Source organism: Heliangelus exortis, chromosome Z (genome assembly GCF_036169615.1).
Source record: "Heliangelus exortis chromosome Z, bHelExo1.hap1, whole genome shotgun sequence".
NCBI classification, from domain to species: Eukaryota; Metazoa; Chordata; class Aves; order Apodiformes; family Trochilidae; genus Heliangelus; species Heliangelus exortis.
Genome location: NC_092454.1, coordinates 17713472 through 17735121, shown reverse-complemented (window position 1 = coordinate 17735121; position 21650 = coordinate 17713472). Strand labels below are relative to the sequence as shown.

At 40.5% G+C, this 21650-nt stretch overlaps 1 protein-coding gene across 1 annotated transcript in view; it reads right to left on the bottom strand.

The window, feature by feature from the left end:
• Positions 1–15316, bottom strand: part of ITGA2 (integrin subunit alpha 2) — a 71326-nt gene extending 56010 nt beyond the window's left edge. The window contains exon 1 of the mRNA XM_071731033.1: positions 15123–15316. Within this exon, the coding sequence (XP_071587134.1) occupies positions 15123–15306 (184 nt within the window). The 5' untranslated portion in view covers positions 15307–15316. The remainder of the gene's footprint in view (positions 1–15122) is intronic.
• Positions 15317–21650: the final 6334 nt, after the last annotated feature.

The window sequence follows — 21650 nt, the reverse complement described above, 5'->3', positions numbered from 1 at the left end:
CAGAGCCCAGATGTCACAATGCACAGCATGAAGGGAAGTCCTTGTGCTCATGCAATTTCCCTAGGGCACTATGACAAGTCAGGCAGGGGTCAATGCAATATATGCTTGGTTCTGTGCTGCCTGTCCACCTTCCTCCTTGCCCTCAGGCATCCTGCAGCATCCCGCCCTGGACCTTCCAGGACTGTTCTCCTTCCTTCAAGATGGGGGTTGATTTCAAGGAGCAAATACCCAGCCCAGCCTGAGGGCACTTCAGCTCCCTGCAGTTCCCTTGGGTGTCACGATGGAAGCAACGCTTTTTTTTCCTCCACAGGATTTTCACTGAACCATTTCACCCATCCTTCCTATTCACCACTGCAGCTTGACATTATTCATTTTAATAATTCTCATTATCGCAGTATCAGAGCACTGCTCTTTGAGGGCCAGATTTTCTACCTGGAATGGGAAAACTGTCTGCCAGACCAAAGGACTATTCTCAAAACTGCCTCCACCATTCTCACTTTCTGAGCAGGTAAAAGAAAAGAGCAATGAAAAAAGCAGAAAACCCCGCCCCTGAAGATACACTGTCATCTGCAATCTTCTTATGGATCAGCTTTGACTTTCACTCATGACTGCTCTGCAAAATCAAGGAAGAAAAGCTGGCACACCACAAACATCACCATGTGAACCATAGCTTCAGCATATTTCAATTTCAGTAATTTTAAATTCCACATTTTTATATAATTTTATTTTTATATCATTTTTTATTTAGTTTTATCTACTCCATACAAATTTTGCTCGGTTTGGAGCGAGCAAGTACATACTTGCAATAATACACTTGACATTTTTCTGCCATTTTCCTTCATCTTCTAGATTGCTTACACTACAGTGACATCTTTTATCCATTTTGTACATCTAAGTACAGTATTCATAACAAGAAATTCAAGCATTTGTAGCCAAAGAAAGAGAAAATGCTAACTTTGCTTCAAACCTATATTAAGCCTATCCCAGAATAACAGGGAAACTTATGCATTAAATGTGTGCCAATCACTGAAGCATCTATGTTCCAAGTACTGTATATTGTAGGCTGGAAAGATTCACTATTTTTTGCCTTCAGGCAATGAACTTTGATAATTTAAGAGCCTTGAAATAAGGGATACTAATTCACTATCTGCATTTTAGTAGGTTTTGGTGACAGACTTCTACTTTGTGATACACCAATCATGATTACAAATAATTCAGGCAAGTAAAAATCCATTTCCTAACTTCTGTCTGTAAATGGCACTTTATTTACAACCAAATAAACAGACTGTGTGGAACAAAGGAAGCCAGATACAAGCCTAAAGATTCCGAAGGCTCTCCTGAAGACTTCAAAAGCAGCAGCTTCTCTCCAGGGACTGGGTACGGGCTTGGGCACTTTAGTTTAAAGAGAGTGGCTTCCTCAAGCAGAGTAGCTCCCAACATAAATCTTCAGGCAAAAAACAGTTAGGAAAAATATTTTTAATGGTACAAAAAGAACTGTAAGATTTCTGATAAATTCTGGTATCTCTTTGCATGGTATTTTTTTTTTCTGGGAATTCCTGTATTTCAGCAACCATATCATTGCAGTGTATACGACAGGAACTGCAGTATTCCTATACTGCAGCAGCTGCACCACCATTTTCTCACTCCTAGTAGGACAAAAAAACAATACAAGTTCTGACTGTGTACATTTAAGCCTGAACATGTGGGAATTCTTCTGTAAATATAAAGGACATGGCTTATGATAGCTATAATGCCTCTGTCTGCTGCTGCTCAAGTACAAGCTGAAGCAAGTTTTATTGAAGTAATAGCTTACACTAGGTACACCCAGTTCATAATTGTTTTGATTTTGTAAGCAAAACTCTCTGCTTAAAGTGAACAAGAAGAAAATGTCAGGTGGGCAATCATTTGTTGTCATGGTTATTGTCTGATTATAAGTCTTATTGTCTGTCTTATCCAGATTAATTAGTATAATTTAAAATTATTTAATTGAATATGAAAAAATTAAATTGGGTTTTATGTGAAATAAATTTATGGATGTTTTTAAGAACATATAAAAAATACTGTTAACCTGCATTTTGTGTCATAAGTGTCATAATAAACATGTAAGTTTGTTTTCAGTCTAAACAGTAAAATTTTATTATTATTCACTTTACACATTCACTTTTACCAATTTAAGTTGGCAATATGTGACAGAATCCCCTATCACAGAGCCTCAGGCATGCCAAGTCTCATCTCTCACTAAAACATCCAGTCAAATAGAGACTGTTATTTATAGCTTGCATCAAACAGGTCTAGCAATCACAGTATAAAGAAAAAAGACATTATGATGGCATTTGACCACTGAGTCTATCAGGACCCACCTCACACTAAGCATTAGTTTTAAATTTATATAGTATTAACTTTGTCAATAGGAAACAACTTTACAATGAAGGAAACTTCATCACTGTTTTCCCTTAACGGTATGGTGTTCACTTCTTTTAACAGCTACTGGTCATAAAAGAGAAAAAGGTTGTTATATAATCCAGCTAAGTGGCCACTTGTCTTTGTGCATGAGCATTCACACCAGTAAGGATGCCAGCAGAGGCAACAAAGGAGCTCCTGTGGGCAGCTCCCCGGGGCTTAGTGGCACGGCCACCACTGATGAGCACTGACCAGCAGACCCTGACTATTCCGAAGCCATCACCATGCTGGGGGACTCGGGTGGACAAAGAGCAAGGCCACGACCTGGCAGTAGTGCATTCATTCTTGCGTGGGTGTTTGATTCCATAAATTTGTTTTGGAAAAAAACATCAAGAAAATCCCACTGATTATTGTCTGCTTCCCAGAGCAGTTTGACAGATTGGAAGCCAGCGAGATGTGTACAGCCTACATTGCCTTAATTGCTCAGTCTAGCATTTTTTGAAGTAACTATTCTCTCCAGAAGAGGGTTTTATTTTACCCTCTATGTTAATCTGCTCCAAGAGAGTCACTATAAGAAAGTCCACAAAGAAAGTTTTCCCCCTGATCTCAAAGATTTCTTCTTCCAAAGAACACACATTGGCAGGGCTCTGAAGCCTGCCAGACCCCACTGCGGGCAGAGAAAAGAATGGGGTGTATGGGATAAGAGAACTCATAACTCTTGCTTTCCTCTGGCTTCATCTCACAGCAGATTGTATGCACTGGTTCAAGCTTTCTTGATGACTGAGTATTTCTAAGGGCTCTCTTTGGAGTGAATTTTCTGTTTTGTATTATGTGAGGTCACAATGCATCTCCTTAGTTGTCAGAGAACTTGTGAAAGTACTTTTGTGTTACTCCACTATGCAACTGGTCATTTGTTTCATCCCTCTGCAAAAATTTGCTGAAATCGTCTCATAAGTTCAAAAGTGAGGGAGTACAGGCACCCACAGATACCATTTACAATATAATCACCTACTGTTCTTGAAATATTAGGTAAAAGGTGGAATGAAGGCAGGAAGGGAAAGTAATAAAGTCATGAAAGAAGTCAGTCAAGTAGGATTTGCTTAATTTTAAGCATATTTACTGCTTTTTATTAAAAGGCAACAACATTTACTCTTACACTGTAAGAATAAAGTTCCTCCCCCGCTACTCCCTTACTAATTAGAAACTATGTTATCCAAGCAATAATCTAACTGAAATTAGGCAACTATGCCTACAGAATGAACAACCCATAATTTTAACAGCTTTCATAATACATTGTGTTTTGAAGGCTTTATTGACAAGGCCGTGGACACACAAAGAACAAAACAAGCAGCACTTCATGCCTTTGAACTGCAGTGCAGATATTCTTCATTGAGGCTTTCAGAAGACACCAAGCAATTCTCACTGCAATGATCTTGTTCAGGGAGAAAATCTGTCCAAGAAAGGAATAACTTTTTTTTTTGGTAATAAAAAGTACAGACTATGTAGAATCCAACCCCCTTAAGGCAGAGAAAATAGAGGACTACTTATAATTCAATCAGGAAAGGTATCTTAACTTTTACACAGTATGGTTAATGTAAGTAAAAATATTTTCTCATTACCTTATTATATTTAATTCTCTGTTTTTTATATTTTTTTCTTTAATATGCACAACTTCATCAGTATATGCTCGCAAGGGCATGGGATATCTTAAGCTCACATTCTAAGAACAGTGGTTTCATCATCACAGTTAATAGGTTTTTATTTTAAATGATACCGATTTCTCACTGGTTTGATTTAACAGCCTTCTAAATAAGAACACAATGAACCTCTGACAGGAGTCAAAAGGAGCAAAGAGATTGGCAAGAACTGGATTTTCTTGTACTAAAATTTAGTCCAGAAATAAGTTACAGGTCACAAAAAAACCCCAACCAAGCAAGCAACCAACAAAACAAAAACCCACGAAACAACCTACCAAACCAAAAACCAAACACCAAAACCAACCCACCCAGAAGAAAGGAAAAACAATACCTCATTTAGTAACAAACCCTCTTTCCCACCCCCCTTCCTCCCCTTCTCTCTCTCCCTCCAACAAGTTGCACGGCTGTAGAGGAAAACATCTGATTAAGTTTATCCAGGACTGCATTAGTTACTCTGACAGACTTGTCTTTCTCTTGTAACTCCCTATTTGTGGCCCATACATTGTCCTCCTTGGCTCCCAGAGCAGACTAAGCCGCTTTTCATCTGGAGTTAAGAAATCTCAACACAAGGACTGATTCCAAAGTAAGAGAAGCTCCTGCAAGACAGACAACTTCCTATGTGTTTTTAATAAAGACACCAAGTATTCAAGCAAACACAAATTTACTATCCTGGCATGTTTTGATCATTAACTTCAGTGGGAAAAATTTTCTTTTTCCATAAAAGTTACATAAATTGCATCTTTTTAACATGACCTGCAGTTTTCCTTTTATCTTGTCAAAACTGCATCCTTAGAATACCATGGTTTGTTCTCAGTGGTACGTGAAAGAGATCAAAAGTACATGAGGCTAACATGCTGCACACACATATATGTTATATATGCAGTTAGGTCACTGGCTTCTCAAGTAATGAATTAAAAAAAAAAAACAACCCTTCACATGCTTCCCTATGATAAAAGTGACTTTTCAAGAGACATTTCACTCTAGCAAATTCTCTTCCCTTGTGTCCACCTTATCAGTTGTTGACCCTTCTTTCAAACAAGCAATATTTCCAAATATAGTCAAAGAGGCATGAACTACATTACGACTGTAAGAGAGGAAATTCATGTCATCACACCAGTGCAGCTGCTGTATCTATATCCTATTTGGCACATTTGCCCATCTCGGTTGCAAAAAAAAACGTTTTACACAGACAAAAAAACATGTATGCACACAGGCATCAAGATCAGGAGCAACCAAAGGTGTTCGTAGTGCCCTTCACAAATCACAACCTAGCCTACATGAAAATTTTAATGTATTATAACATGCTAGTGTGTTACATCATACTGGATCACTGTTCAATGTGGAAAATCACTAAAAAAAAAAAAAAAAAAAAGCTAAACTAGAAAAAGGCTCAGGGATCCACTGTTACTATGAACAATTCTGAAGTTCATCTTGCAACCTACAGAGCAAGGATGCCAGTGGTTTGAGAGCAGCCCTTCTATCACACCATTGAGGACACAGCATGTAGGACCCTGACCCTCACTCACAGCTTCTCAAGAGCTAGCCAGAAGCTCAGCTTTCTGCACTGTACACAGAGAGCCCCAGAAACAAGAACAGACTTAGCTGTAAAAGTTTGCTGCATCAGCTTCCTGCAACAAAAAAACCTCCAAGCCACCACAGGATATATAATACAATAGTTGGAAGAGCTATAATTATCAAAACTTTTGTTTTCCTATGGCAGACTTAATGGCTAGGTGGTCGTGATCACTCACCTAAAAATTACTCCAAAATTACACATTGAAATAATCAATTCTAGCATCAGTTAGGCAGAATCTGCATTCATCAAAATCTGGAAAACAACTGAGGCAACCCAGACTACAGTAGCTGCCTAATCCAGAATGAACTTTAAAATACTTGTTACCTAGGTTTCATATCAGAAAGTCACATTACAATCTAGAATAATATGCAAGTGTACTAGCACCCCTATCAAAGAGCAAGGTATCCTACTCTACTGTAGATTCCACTCTGGTATTATGGCCAGGTGCGGGAGCGAGAAAGAAAATGCGTGCAACCAATATGGTTGATAAACGGACTTCAGGTTTATTGCGCAGCAACTTTTGCTTATATAGTGCTTCCGTGACCACACCCCAGCCACCAACATAACTTTTTATTGGACACCCGGTGTGTTTACCTGTAGCACAGCGAATCCCTGGTGCAGGTAGCACCGGAGTATGGGCCGATCTAATTGGCCTCCCAAACATGGGGTTGGGCATAGCAAAGGGGTCGTACCTCCTACCTCTTCGAGAATATTCAGGAATATTCTCCAACATTCTCCAAACCTCTCTAACATTCCCCAACAGCCAGGGGTCATGCATGCTTCCTGATTAAACAATTTCTGCTCTAAATAATTATATAATTTAACTAAATAATTCTTAGCTAAATAATTTTAGCTAAATAACTATTTTTTTCTTTTTTGTGGACTATTTACCAAATGTTAATCGCACAAGCTCTCCAGAAGGATCAACTCAGAACTCCTCACCTCCAGCTAAGCGCTACAGGCAAGATATGTCTTTACTTGTCTTCTTGGAAACATGAATATGCATCCTGGGATGAGCTGAAAACCTGGTTTCAGAAGCAGAGGTTGAGAGCAGTTCTCTGCTTCTCTGACTACTTTATTTCCTGGTAACAAAGATGCTTCTGGGGAAGTTTGAGAGGCAAGTCTCTGTTGCCATGAGCTTCAAGGAAGAATTAAACTCACAGTTCCCAGGTGACTATTACCATCATTTCTCAGGCAGATATTTCTTGAAAAAGAAAGCTGAACTGATCACTTACCTCCCAAAATTCTTCCCCACCCATGACCTCAGGGAAGGAGGCACCTCACGTGGATGCCTGGGAAGGACAGAGTTCAAATACTCCACTCGCCCCGCTGCTGAAGTGCAGGAACCTTCCTGCTTTGCCAAGCAAGTATTTTTCATGCACTTAAAAAATGCCAAAATGTCTCTACTGAGCCCAAGGCACCTAACTCTGCCAGGGGGACCAGATTTCAGCTGAACTGGGTCTGCAGCCTGCACTTTCCCAGGCCTCTACCCACACATCAGACTCCAGAGTATCCAGATGCCTACGGGATGGGCGACAGGCTCTCTCTAGTTAGAGTTCAGAAAGAAATTATCTTTTTTGTAAAATACAACCATTGTACATTTTGTGATCAGAGAGATGGGCCTATGACCATTTAAGAAGAGTTTTCTGCAGATAATACTTGCTTACACAAAAGCAGAACAGTTGCTTTTTGTCCTCAGGGAAGTGAAGTCTATTGTAGCAGTCAACCTCTCAGAAAGACAGCTCCAGAGACTTTTAAAAGTATTTTTTTACTGTTCAGTATGATTAACTGGTTCTAGACAGTTTGGAAAAGAAAACAAAAACAAAAAGAGAGAATAGACAGTGAAATTAAACTATATTTGGCTCGAATCAAATGGGTAACTATTATCAGAGCTACTAAAGAACTAGTATTCATGAATGGCTGGTGGATTTTTTTCTCTGTTTATTGTTTTGCCCATCGTAACAGGAAAGCTTCTTCATTGTCAGTCATTCCTGCTATTCTAAATTTGACCTATAAAGATTTCAGGCATATTTAAATGGGAATACTTAAATATGTTCCCATTTGGTGGGCATATACACACCAAGGTCAGGCCACTTAAATTTTTTACATTTAGGAAAGGTTAGTTAAACAATCATTTGACAAATTTTAGCTAAATCTCAGGCTTATATCTGTAAGTCCAATCAGCTCTAGGTGCATCTGAAGTACTGTACATAAAGACAACAGAATTTTATACAATACAGTAGGAATACTGGATTTAATTGCTCACATGTTCCTTATTAGTGCATTAATTTTATAGTCTTATTATAATTTATTGCTAAGAAAGTAAAATCTCTGAAAAACAATTTAATAAGATGTTCTGATTTTCTTCAATTAGCTACTATGATTTTCCTCAAAAAGAAAATGAAATAAAAATAAGGATAAATGCACAGAAACATTTGAGTCACCTTCTGTTGCAAAGATACTTGGTAACCACCTTAGAACACACTACTTGCCCAGGGGACAAGATACCCCCACTGGCTTCTGCTTCAGGTGCCTTCAGGGATTCTTCAGTGTTTTACAGATTTAAGTTTTACACAAGATTTCTTTCTTGTCTCTTCTTTAGGAACAACAAACTGAATTAGCCAAGAAGATCTGAGTAATTAAATACTGTCCGGTATGACATACAGGAAGAATTATGAACTTGGAGGCAGGATTCAGAGGGCAAAACAGATCAACATTAAGGGAAGAAAGTTTAGGGTGTGCCTAACTTTCGAGTTCTTCACCCTTTCTACCAGTAATTTGAAAGTGCTGAAAGAATCTGAGACATTGATCATGTGTGATATTAAACCATGCAGATGCAATTCAGTCATATACAAAATGTCTTTGCTCATCCTCTACTCAGAGAGTCTGTGCTGATCTTCTTTGCCTGTATAATTCCTTTTTTAAGTCCTGAATAACATGCAGGTCTTACTATTTTTTTTGAAGAATGTGCACCTCCAGGAGAACATAAAATCAGCTTAATTCTCTGAAGATTCAGAGACTGATTCAAAGTAACAATTACCAGCACTTAGAATATTGAGTTTATCTGGTAATTCAGAACTTCCAGGCTGACTTGGAAGTGACGAAAATACCCACACAGCTTATGTTGACTCTACTGGATGCCTTTAGTGTTCTCCACTTCCAGAAAGATGAGTGCAGCATGAGCAGGAAGAATGCTATCATGTATTTCTTTACAGAGACACATACTCACACTCAGCTAATATAGACAGAAGGTATCATTTATGCCATGTAATTCACATTAATTTATTTTTATTATCCTTTTATCTGTGCCTTAAGAACAGTGTATATTAATATAACTGCTTAGCACAGATACATGTCAGTCTTTCACCTAAAGGTTTATAAATAAAACCCCTTCTCTGTTATCTTTTTTAACAGAAATGGAAACTAAGGTTTAGACAGTTCTCTCTTGTCCTTGACTAATTTGAATGGAACAGTACAGCCAATTTATTTACACACACACACACAAAAAAAAAAAAAAAAAAAAAAAAAAAAAAAAAAAAAAGCAGCTTATCAACTTGTTTTCTCCCTCGCTCTACTTGGGAGAGAACTAATGGGGTCTGAAATCCTAATACAGTGCAGTATCACAAGGACAGAGATCTCTGTGTGAAAAAGAAATGCTAAACATTAAAACTTGCTAATGGAAATGTCCTAAGCCAAGCAGATAACACGTTGGTATGCAAGTGCATGTCTACGCTGATGAGAATCCAGCCTGTGTCCCGCCTGCATTTCGGCATGGTCACCATGGAAATGGGAACCGGCCTGCTCAGAGCCTAACAAAGAAAACCTTCAAACCAAAATAACAGCACTGGATAGAGACTGCCCAAGATTTCTGCTAGGAAAACCAACTTGTTATACTGGGCTGAAGTTGGAGAAATTACTTTTTACCTGCATTAAATCGCTAGTAAAGTCTTTTATTCACATTTAGCTGTTTCAACATTAAATCACTACATTAGCCGTTATTTAGCCCTTATGAAAATACATTACATGAAGTACATTCACTCAAAATGAACAGCAGTGAAGACCACAATGAAAAACATATATAGTGGCTAAGAAATGCCAGTAAAATGAAGGAGCATGAGTCCTTTCACTTCTTTGACTTCTTAGCTGAAAATTCTGTCTCACTGCATCAAAAAAAAACACAGAACAACTTGAAACTTGTTCTGGAGCCAGGCAGCACACAGTTAAAATTTGTTGGTATGGTCTCATGTTGACTCTGCCCAAATTATGCGCAAATGAATATTAACTGTTAGTGTTTTTAGGAGTGTGATGCTAATACCCTGCATGCCTTCTAAAATAAACATCATTTGTACAAAACACAAGTCCTGTGATATAGTATGAATGAAGCCTTACTTCAATGCATAATGCTGTGAAGGGCAAAATTCCAAAAATAATACATAGCAGGGCTCCTGCTACCTGACGAACTCTTTTAAGTAGAAAAAACTAGATGCAGTCTTAGTTTAAGAAGGGTTCACATTTGAGTCCTGCCAAATATTAGTCCTCTCCAAATATTAGAATGATTTTTAACACTAACATTACTCACAAATACAGCAATAGAAGAGCAAGGTAAAAAAAATGATCACAAAGAGTGAGAAAGGCAGAAATTAAGATGTGTTGTACAGCTTTAAAGCTGGTGTGTGTCCATGTGTGCTATAACAAACACTGCATTTTCATCTGGACTTGTGGCTTCATTTATTGTGCAATAAATGTGACATTTCTACTTGCTGTTCAGCTAGCAGTTTAGTACGTGCTGGTCAGTACATGACTTTGTACTTTTTATCCATATTATTTCTACCTGCTGATTAGCAGCATCCTTGTAGATTTGTCTGTACCTAGCTTGCCCATAAGCATATAGGTATTTACAAGTAACAGAATTTCTTTGTCAACACTCAAGTGACATGAAAGAGCATTCTTAGTTCACATGAAAGAAACCAAAAACAAGACTAAGGTAAGAATACTTACCACTCTCAGATATCTAGTGATACCACTAAAACCTTATTTTTTCAGAATTTTTACCACATTCAAAATACAATTACCACTGACTTCATTCACAGCTGTGAATCTACAGCAGCTTTGCATGTCAAGATATGCTTCCACAACCAGCTCAAGCCAGTGGAAGTCCTGGCTACTAGTGAAAGAGACTTTTCCAGCTTCCCTCCCTCCTCTGGCCGTGAGTTTTGGCCATGAGTTGAGTCTCCCCTGTGTACTCACTAACAAATAAATTGCTCAAGTGACCAACACCAGTTTAGATCATCTCCCAAACCGACCTGGCCCAAAAGGAGGAAAAAATTTAGACAAATGGGTCCCTGACCTGTTCCTCAGAACAAGCCCCAGTGGTAGCATGGTGGGAACATGCAAATATTTTTCATGCACTTAAAAATGCCTAAATGTCTCTACTGAGTCCAAGGCACCTAACTCTGCATTCTGGGCCAGGGGGACCAGATTTCAGCTGGAATAAGTGTCCTTGCAGAGTCAGCCCCACATTCAGGTCAGCTTAACCAGAAAGTGAAAATGCAGCTTCAGTTTTGAGAACCCCTGGCTGAGCAAAGAGAAAGAGAGGAACACAAAAGCTCCAATCACATGTCAAAGATTTGATTTAAATGACTCGCTTGAAATTGCACTCTGCTTTTGTGACAAAAAAGGAGAGAAAGAATCGAGTTTTGAAAGGGGGGCAGGGGAAGGAATTCCTTTCTCTTCATTCTACCTTTTTTCCACATTCATAAAGCACCTTATAATTCCAAAACTAAGCAAGGCCTCTCTGCCTCTCCTCTGACCACACTACTTTTCCTTGTCCACAGGGGGCAACAGCAGAAAGACTGTGCATGTGGACCAAAGGGACCACATGATGTGTTGGTGTGCAGAAGAGGACAAATCCACATTTCTAACTTATTCTGGCCACTTCCTAACTTCTGCATGTTAAACTCTGTTCTTTTATTATAACTTTCACCCCAGTTTAAACAGAAGTTGTCTGAAGAAAGAGTGTTAGAAGAAAGACTCTCTATATGGCTATATAGCCCATTGCCAACAAGGTCTCCAGGACTACAATGTATTTTTTTCATCAGTAAGGGGCACTTGGAAATTCTGGATTCTACCCAACATTTGACATACTACCTGCCCCTAGTCCTAATTTCAGATAGGGCTGCTTTGTCCTCCAGGCTGCCTGGGTCTCACAGAGACTTAAGGCCTTCATGTGGTACACCTGTGGCCCAAAAGGCATAATCCTTATCTAGCTGTGATTTTTCACTTCAGAGATAAATAGTGTGAGGGATGTGTACTTCACAGAGTGGAGATTTTAAGATCATAATACAGTTACATCATTTACATCCTGGGTTGCTGCTGGAATGTCCAGGGTGGGCTTGAAGGTGAAGGCTTGCGAAGAAAGTATAGGTGAGGTCACACGAAATTTTGTAAGTAAAATTTTTGAGGAAAACTGCATTAAAGAGAACAAAGAGACACAAAGAATAAAACCAGAGCTTATGTCATGGAAACAGCAAGAATTACAGAAAATACATCTCAAGTAGTCAACAACCCAGCCTTTAGACATAAGACTGCAAGACATGAAAAGGAAGGAAAGAAGTAAACACACATGCTGCTGCCACTTATCTTGGCCACAGCCTTCAGCACTAGGTAGAAAACACTAACTGGATGCCCAGTATGAGCATCTCATAAGTACATTAATGTACTGTTAACATACTGGAGCCCCTGCTCTTTGGGAATGCATGGTGAAATCTTTAAGCACTGCCACTTTAAATAGAAGTTAAGAACTAGTTAACCAATCACATACATGAGTTATCAGAGATAAAGTTATTTTACATATTTCTGTATATAAGAGCAGCACTTGCATTTTGGGAAATTGAGCTTGCTTTGTGGAATACCACCTAGATCCTTTTTTTGCACAGAACAGAACATTAAAGCAAGTATCTTGACTCTGTGTGGATCAGCTTTTTGCACACTGGGCGACATGACTTTTGGGACACACAGTCACTTGAGAATTGACTCTGAAGTAAATTATTCTTACAAAAATGAAAACAACCTTATTCACTCGGAGGCCAGGAATCAGCTAACAGCATGCAGTACAGACAAGCAGCTGACCAGACAAACATCCAGTCCCAAACTGGAAAGCAGAATGCCTCAAACAACAATGGAGACCATAAAAATACCACATAAGTTGCAAACACAGGAGAGAAAGTTTCTGTGTTTGCAACTATAGACTTAGAATTTAAAGAATCAGCTACACTGCACTACCATTGCAATAGCAGAGGAAGTCAGACCACACCAAGGATGGACAGAATTTATGTTAAAATCAAGTTGATAAAAACAGATTTCTGTCTAGAGGAATATTATTGTCCAAAGTTTTGCTACTTGGCCAAACTTACATATATTTTCAAGACAATGCAAATAGTATCTTCCTGGAAAATTTTAAGTATCCCTTCTGAATCACAAGGGGAACAGAGCTTTCCAAAGGAAATGTTACCTGAACTGGGACCAGGAAAGCTACTGTATTTTCCGCTGGCTTCGCTCTCAGAAGAGCTGGGCTATTCTGGCCCCAATTTATAAGAACAAGCTATGGAAAAACCTGCATGCTTCAAATATAAGTTTAAAAAACTAGATGCGAAATCTACAAGTACTCAAGAACAATGCATTTCAAGAAAAAGCATTAGGCTATTTTGTACAGGCTGCCTTATTAAATCCTTCACTTATAGTTATTCCTCTTAATGTAACCTGCTTCTGTGTGCTATGGACTTTTCAGTCAACAAGGAACAAGATTGGTAGGAAAGTCAGATTACCAAAATGGTAGTTCTGTTACATTCCTATTCCTTTCTTTTAGCATCTACAAAGTCTTAGTGACTTTCCAGACACAAAAGTACACACCAACAGTGAATAACCTACACCTTTACTAACCATTGCACCACTTTTGTTTGAATTTGGAGACACAACAAAGCAATATCCCTATGTGCTCCATTTAGTATAGCTGATTTTTAAATTTAAAATCAAGGTTAAAATAAACTTGTAATATTTTCCCTAAGTACTGACTGAATCAGTTAAGCTAGCTCAATTAAGGTGAAGGATACTGCCTTCAAAAGTAAAACAAATAACTAGAATTCAATTAGTTTGAAAATGATTATGGGAGAGCTACAAAGTGTACTGCCACAGCAGGACTCCAAGTCACTGAGGAGAAATACTCCCACTCTGAAACTTTCTTTTCCCTTCTACAAGATCAAAAAGCCCTAAGTGAGCAATTACATCCACTAACATTAAATGTCAAAACACATCTGAAATCAAAATTAAGGCACCATTCCACTGTATAAATGAAGACAAATCATGGACAGTGCCTGAACATATTAGACCTATCCCACTTCTGTCAGTCTCATCACCAAGGAAACCTCTGCTCACAATCAGTCCTTCTGCTTCCAGCACCTCCCTACAAATCTTTTCAAGTCCTAGGACCCCATGAATTGATGGATGTTAATGGTCATGGAGTGCAGTGACTGTAACCAGAAGAACAATGGATGGATTAAGCTAAAGTGCAGTGTGAGTGTGCTCACTGATACTTCTGATTTATTCTTTTTATAAAAAGTTACCATGTTGTCTGCATACTGTGTATCTCATCACAGGCTAATATTTTTGTATTTTATTTCATACCCTGCAGCTGCACATTCCACTGAGGCGCTTGCTATAGTTACTGAAAGAACAAGTTGGAACAGCTCATCAGTGAAAACTCATTTTAAGCTGCTTCTTCAGTGACTTGCTAATTAGGGTTTCTGAGAGTATACAGTAATATTCAAACTCTGAAAGTGATTGGGAACTTGCTCACGGCAAGTGAATATGATGGCTTATGGTTCCCAGGAAAATGTATGTAATGGTAATTTAGTCGGCCAAGAGAAGGAGATGGTTCAAGTTTCCCTGTCCTCTTCCAAGTATTCACAACTGCCCAACAGGGTGGGAACAGATACAGAGGACTCTTTGCAAATTAAGAACAGTATTCACAATAAAAGCGGCCATAAATATATATAATCACCGTATAACCATAAATTTATACCGTACAACCCTCCAGCCCCCCAGCGCACACACACTCCATGGAAAGGTGAGGTCCACGCCAGTCCAGGAGTTTAGGAGTTTAACCTGCTTTAAAAACGCCGCCGATTCATCGTACTCCACACACAGCCACAAACACACACACTTCTAGCCCAGAAACCGAAGCCGGGCCGGGCATTCACCGCCCGCCTCTGCTCCCTGCCCGCGGCAGCGCCCGGGGGCTGCTTCCCGAAACTCCCGTTCAGCTCCGCACCGGGCGCAGCTGCCGCCCGCGGGGAAACTTTCCCGGAGGGAGCAGGGAGACCGACTCGGAGAGAGCAGGAAAACCGACCAGGAGGAAGCGGGGAGACTTTCCCGGAGGGAGCAGAGCGACGTACCCAGAGCCAGGAGCAGCGGCGGGAGCACGGCGCCCGCAGAGCCCATGGCGCGGTGCGTTGAGGAGGCCGGGCCGGAGCCACTCCCAAACTGCCTTCTTCCCAGCGTAGCACTAAGAGCCACCTGCTCCTCGCCGCACCAAAATACCCCTTCTCTTCCTCCTCCCTCCTCTCTGTCCCCACCCATTTCTCCCCTCCACGCCCCCCGCACGCCGCGGGCGCGGAGCGTTCGGAGCAGCTCCGGCCGAGCCCTCCCGCCGTCCAGTCGGGGCTCGGGGGGGCGGTGCCGGGGGCACCTTGCAGCTTCTTTGGGCGGTTTCTGCCTTTGAGCTCTCCCACATTTTCACTGCCTTCGTCGCAGGTACCCTGAGACAATGCTTTGGGGGGCGGTTGGGATGCCTCTTTCTGAGTCAGAAAAATGTAGTATCGTGGGAAAACGTGAGTTTATGTGACTGAGTAGAGCGGCTGATTTCCTTGAGCTGTAAGTTGGACGTTTAATGACACCGAGTCTGCAACTTCTCCTTTAAATTAAATTCCTGCAGAATATGCCCTCAGCTATGCAGGAGTGCAACAGGATCCAGGAGCCTTGCCACAGAACTGATCCGAAGTTGGCAGTGGTGGTGAGGAAGTTATTACCTGTGCAAAAAACTGGCTACGTTGACTTAGCTGCCAGGCCAATATCCAGGCAGACAATGTGGATTGAAGCCTTGTAAGAATGAGGAGGTGAGGAATTCCACTTGCAAAGAAGGAAGCGCAAAGTCCAGGGTATCTGTGCGCTGTGCAGCTTTCAGCCTATCTAACCTTGTCAGCACTGTTGTATTTGAGAGACATGAATTCAGAGTATTTGAGAAACATGAATTGCCTTCGTTCCACAATTCTGGTCAATATCTAAATGTGTGGTGCTACCTTTTCATAGTGGATGCATTCTATTTTGTAACACTGATTTCTGCTGAATAATTTTCACCTTCTTGGCATTACCAAAATTAATGAAAAAGACAGTTTGCCTGGAAAATTGGAATGGAATTGCTTCCTTCCTTCTCCTTTCTCTGCATCTAGGTCATGGTCCTTTGCATCTGGCACAGACCACAGCTTTTATTTCACAGAATCATTGAATGGCTCGAGTTGGAAGGGATTTTAAAAATCATCTCGGTCCAGCACTCCTGTCATCCAGCCTGGCCTTGAACATCCAGAACTCTGGACAACCGGTTCCAGTGTCTCACCACTCTCACAGTGAAGAATTTCTTCCTAATATATATAACCTAAATCTCCCATCTTCTAATATAAGTATTCTTTAACTAACCTTTTACTATCACTATATGCCCTTGTAAAAACCCTATATCCAGCTTTCCTGCAGGCTCTCCCCAGGTCCTGAAAGGCTGCTATAAGCTCTTTGCTATAAAAGTAGCACTTTTCGGGAGTGCCATAGAAGTAGCACTTAGATTTCTGTTACTTTTTAACATTCTGAATCTGAATTGCTGTCTAAAATTAAGAGGCATGTCAACAGATGGGATTGTCCAGTGGTTATTTATTTGGATACTGACTCTTCATTGACATAGGTAGTTCAAGAAAGCTCATCCAAGAGATTAAGATAATTGATGCAGTCCAACAGGGATCTCTCCCTGTGTAACTGTTACTGATTGCTTTCATGAATTTACTCTTTAGGACACACAGATGTGTTACTTATCCTACCACATGAACTCGTGTGTGGGCTCACTGTGAGCACTTCTCAAGACACCGTCACTTCTGAACTCTGAGAGCCTTAGTGAACCATTTACCAGAAATTACTCATCTTTCTCCCACTGCAGTCCCTCTGTTTCCTCTTGTGATGTCACAGAAGCCCTGCAGGCACTTCAGGGTGCAGTTTCTGAAGGAAGAAATGTCAGCTTCAATACCAAGTGTTATCCACGGACCATTATGCAAAGGGTGACCTGGAAAGTGCATTGAATGTGTAAATAGTGGTGTGGCTCTGGGACAGGGAAGAAAATCTGTACTGCCACAAAGGACACTTAATTAGTGGATGCTAATGAAAAGACAGTAACAAAAACAAACACAGAAACAAACCATAAACCACCAAAAAGACCAGCCCATAGCATAAAGGAAAAAAGAAAACCAGATTAAATATTTCATTCTTAACAGATAAAACAAAGAATCCCTCTCTGTCCCTCCCTAAAGTGACCTTCCCAAACTAAGATGTCTCAGTTTCCTTAGAAACAATGTCTATGATTCAGTTACATAATTCTAATTATAAATATGCCCTGAAGGTATGAGACTTTCTTCCTCATCCAGAGGTAATGTCGAAAAATTCTTTCTCACACACAAAGGCTGTCTCCTAGGGTGTTGCTTCTCAGACCAACATATGTCTCTATCTAAAATGAATAGGCTATAATATGAATAGGTTATAGGTCTCAACACCGTGAGAACTGTATTCTTTAACAATATTCCATCCTAGGAATACTTCTGTTTAAATAGATTATCAGGCATTTGGTAAAAACCCTCACATATAATCCTGAATTGTATATTTTATATTATAGAAATCCAGGTTTTTTATATTGTGCAATATTTTACCTATTTCACCTTTTTAACTGTCTTCAGATATTTTTAAATATTACACTTAATCAGAAAACTTACTCATTATTACAGTTCACCTAAACTGATTAAAAACAAAATATTCATAGAACAGTTTGGATAGTGCTTTTTATCTTTGCTCTTCATGTCTTTGTTGTTTAATGATGTGTTTTATAGCACCCTATTGTGTCTGCTTGTCAGTGATCACAGGGACACTTGCCAAAAAAAACCCATATCTGCCTGAGCTGGTTCACAAAGTTCCAGGCTTGGTTCTATGCAATATGGATTACTTGCACACTAGAAGAAACAATTTTTTTGCCAAGGTCCAGATAAACTCTCTTCTTGGTAAAGATTGTGGGAAGCAAGCAGCTTGGTGAATTCTATTACAAAAATGTCACTGCATTTTTTGCACTTTCAAGAGAAATGAAGTGTTGCAGAGGGAAGATACTGAGCAAAGATTTGATTTTTTTAAAAAATATTTTTAAATATTCTGGTAAATGCATACTTAATAATCAGTTTTATTGTTGGATTTTGCAACCTATGTGTGTTTCCGAGTTATTTTTTTTTAATGTTATGACAAAATGTACAATGAATATTTTTCTCAGAAAAACATTGATTTCCATTTTTTGTCATCAGTGATGGGTGGCTAGAGAGTCAAAGTTTCTGTAGTATGCAAGACTCAGGGTTTTTTTTTTTTATGTATTTCTGCGAAGGGCTCTAAAATAAGATGTAATTTGCCCACAGGGAGGCTAAGGTGTGGAGCTCCAGGTCACTCCTTTACTGTGATTTGTCTGAAGGTGTTAGGTGGGAGGGTGATGAAGAATCAGTCATTATTTTTGGTAGACAAGAGATGTCTGAAACACAAACATTATGTTAAGGGCTACACTGAGGGAAAAAAGAAAAAGCTACTAAAAAAAAAACTGTAAAAAGGAAATGCTAAAATTAGCTGTGAGGATATAGTTTAGACATTAGTAAAAATTCAGTTTTAGTATTAAACTGGGAAAGGTCAAAAACACACAAATGAAATTGTAGGAATTATTTAGGCAGTAAGAGAATAAAACAGCAGTTCACCATGGTTTGCGCTGCTACTGTGCAAACCCCACTTTTTTAACACTTCATGCAATTGTGATTCAATCATCACAAAATCCTACAGTAGAACTAGAAAATGTTGAGACACAGTGAGAAAGGCCTCACTACAGAACCACAGAATCATGGAATTGTCATGGTTGGGAAAGACCTCTGAGATCACCAAGTTCAACCGTCAACCCAGGGAAAAACCACTGTGCCTGCTAAAGCATGTCCTGAAGTGCCACATACACATGTTTTTTAAATACCTGCAGGGATGGTAATTCCACCACCTCCCTTGGCATCCTGTTCCAGTGCCTGACTACTCTTTCAGTAATGCAGTTCTTCCTAATACCTAGTCTAAGCCTCCTTTTGTGCAATTTCAGGTCATTTGCTCTAGCCCTATCATTATTTACTTGAAAGAGGAGGACAACTCCCACCTCACTACAACCTCCTTTAAGGTGCTTGTAGAGAGAGATAAGGTCTCCCCTAAAGCTGCTCTTCTCCAGACTCAACAACTGCAGTTCCCTCAGCCTCTTTCTCTCACTTGTTCTCTATACTCTTCACCAGCTTGATTGTTCTCTGGACACACTCCAGCAACTCCATGTCCTTGCAGTGAGAGGCCCAGAACTGAACTCAGTACCCTAGGTGCAGCCTCACCAGTGCTGAGTGCAGGGGCACAATCACCTCCCTTCACCTTCTGGCCACACTATTTTTGTTGACCTTGTTGGACACTTGGGTACACTGTTGGATCATATTCAGCTGGGTGTCCACCATCAGTCCCAGGTCCTTTTCCTCTGGGCAGCTTTCCAGTCACTCTTCCCCAGGCCTGTAGAATTGCATGGGGTTGTTGTGACTGAAATGCAGGACTCAACACTTGGGTTTGTTGAATCTCATACTGTTGGCCTTGGATCATTGATCCAACCTGTCCAGGTCCTTCTGCAGAATCTTTCTACCCTCAAGCAGATCAACACTCCCATCCAACATGGTGTCCTCTGAAAACCTGCTGAGGAAGTACTCAATCCACTCATCTAGATTCTTGATAAATACAAGGAACAAGACTGGCCCCAAAACTGAGCCTGGGGGGACACCACTGGTGACAAAGTGGATTTAACTGTTGACTACAACTCTCTGGGCCCAGCCATACAACCAGTTTTTATCCCAGTGAAGAGTTCACCTGTCTATGTCATGAGCCACCAGCTGCTCAAAGAGAATGCTATGGGAGATGGTGTCAAAGGCTTTTCTAAAGTTCAGGTAGACAACATCCACAGCCACCAGAATGAGATCAGGTTGGTTAAGCAGGACCTGCCTTTCCTTTCCTGAACCCACAAAATTCTGGCTGGGCATTGTTCCCTGGCTGTCCTGCAGCTGCCATGTTTATGCAATCAATAATCTCCATAATTTTTCCTGGTACTGAAATCAGGTTGACAGGCCTGTAGTTCCTGTGATCCTCCTTCCCACCCTTCTTTTAGAGGAATGTCCCAGTGGCAAACCTCCAGTCATCTGGGACCTCCCTTTGATAAATCATGGACAGAGGCTTAGTGAGCTCCTTTGTCAGGCCCCTCAATATTTTCAGGTGGATCCCATCCAGCCCCATAGACTTGTGGGTATCCAGATGCTGTAGCTGCTCACTGCAGGAAGCTGCATTAACTGTTTCCTTCTGGATTATGGGAAGTTGTGCTGCTCTCTGTTCGTATCCTCCATCTTAGGGGACTGAATAGTAGGTAGAAGGTAGCTAGTCTGACTATTAAAGAAGGGGTTTGCTATCTCAGCCTTTTCCTCATTCTTGTTGCAGTGTTCTCTCCCTCTCCCTCCCATCCAATAAAGGATGTAGATTCTTCTCCCTAGCTCTCTTTTTATTGTTCATCTATTTGTAAAAACATTTTTAATGTAATTTATGACACTGGCCAGATTGAGCTCCATCTGGGCTTTTGCCTTTCTGCTTTCCTCTCTGTATGTCCTGATAACATCCCTGCATTTATCCTGAGATGCCTGCCCCTTCTTCCAAATGAGGTAAACTCTCCTTTTTTTCCTGAATCCCAACATAAGCTCCCTTTTCAGCCAGGCTGTTTATCTTTCCCACTGTTTCATTTCACAGAACATGCTCCGGTGCCGTTATGATTTCCTTCCTAAAGAGTGTCCAGCCTTTCTGGACCCCTTTGCCCTTCAGGACTGCCTTCCAAGAGACTCTCTCAGCCAGTGTCCTGAACAGGCCTCCAGAAGTGTCTTCTGTCTTCCAGAAGTCCATGGTGAAGGTTTTGCTGACCCCCTCCCTGCTCCACTTATGATCAGGAACTTTACTATTTAATGACTGCTAAGATCAAGATAGCTTCTGACTACCACATATCTCACCAGTCCTTCCCTATTTGTGAACAGGCACCTCTCCTGCTGGGCTCATTCACCAGCTGTGTCAGGAAGTTATCTTTCATATACCCAGAGAACCTACTAGCCTGTGTCCTCTCTATTTAATATTTCCAGCAGATTTCTAGTAGATTGAAGTCTCCCACCAGAACAAGGGCAAGCAATTATGGGACTTGTTCCAGCCACTTGTAGAATGTTATGTCTGCCTTCTCATCCTGGTTGTGCTATCTATAACAGAAGCCCAACAGGATATCCTCCTTATTTGCCTTCCTCTTCATCCTTATCAGTGAACACTTGACCTTATTGTCACTATCATTGAGTTTTATGCAATCTGCCCCACTGCCTCTCTTCCCCACAGCCTTCCTTTCCTTGTCTGTATCTTCTGAAGAGCCAATAGCCATACATTGCAGCATTCCAGTCATGAGAGTCATCCCAACATGTTATCCCAACTAAGTTATAGCTCTCCTGGTGCACAATGACTTCTAGCTCCTCCTGGTTGTTGCCCATGCTGCATGCACTGGTGTAGATGCACTTGAACTG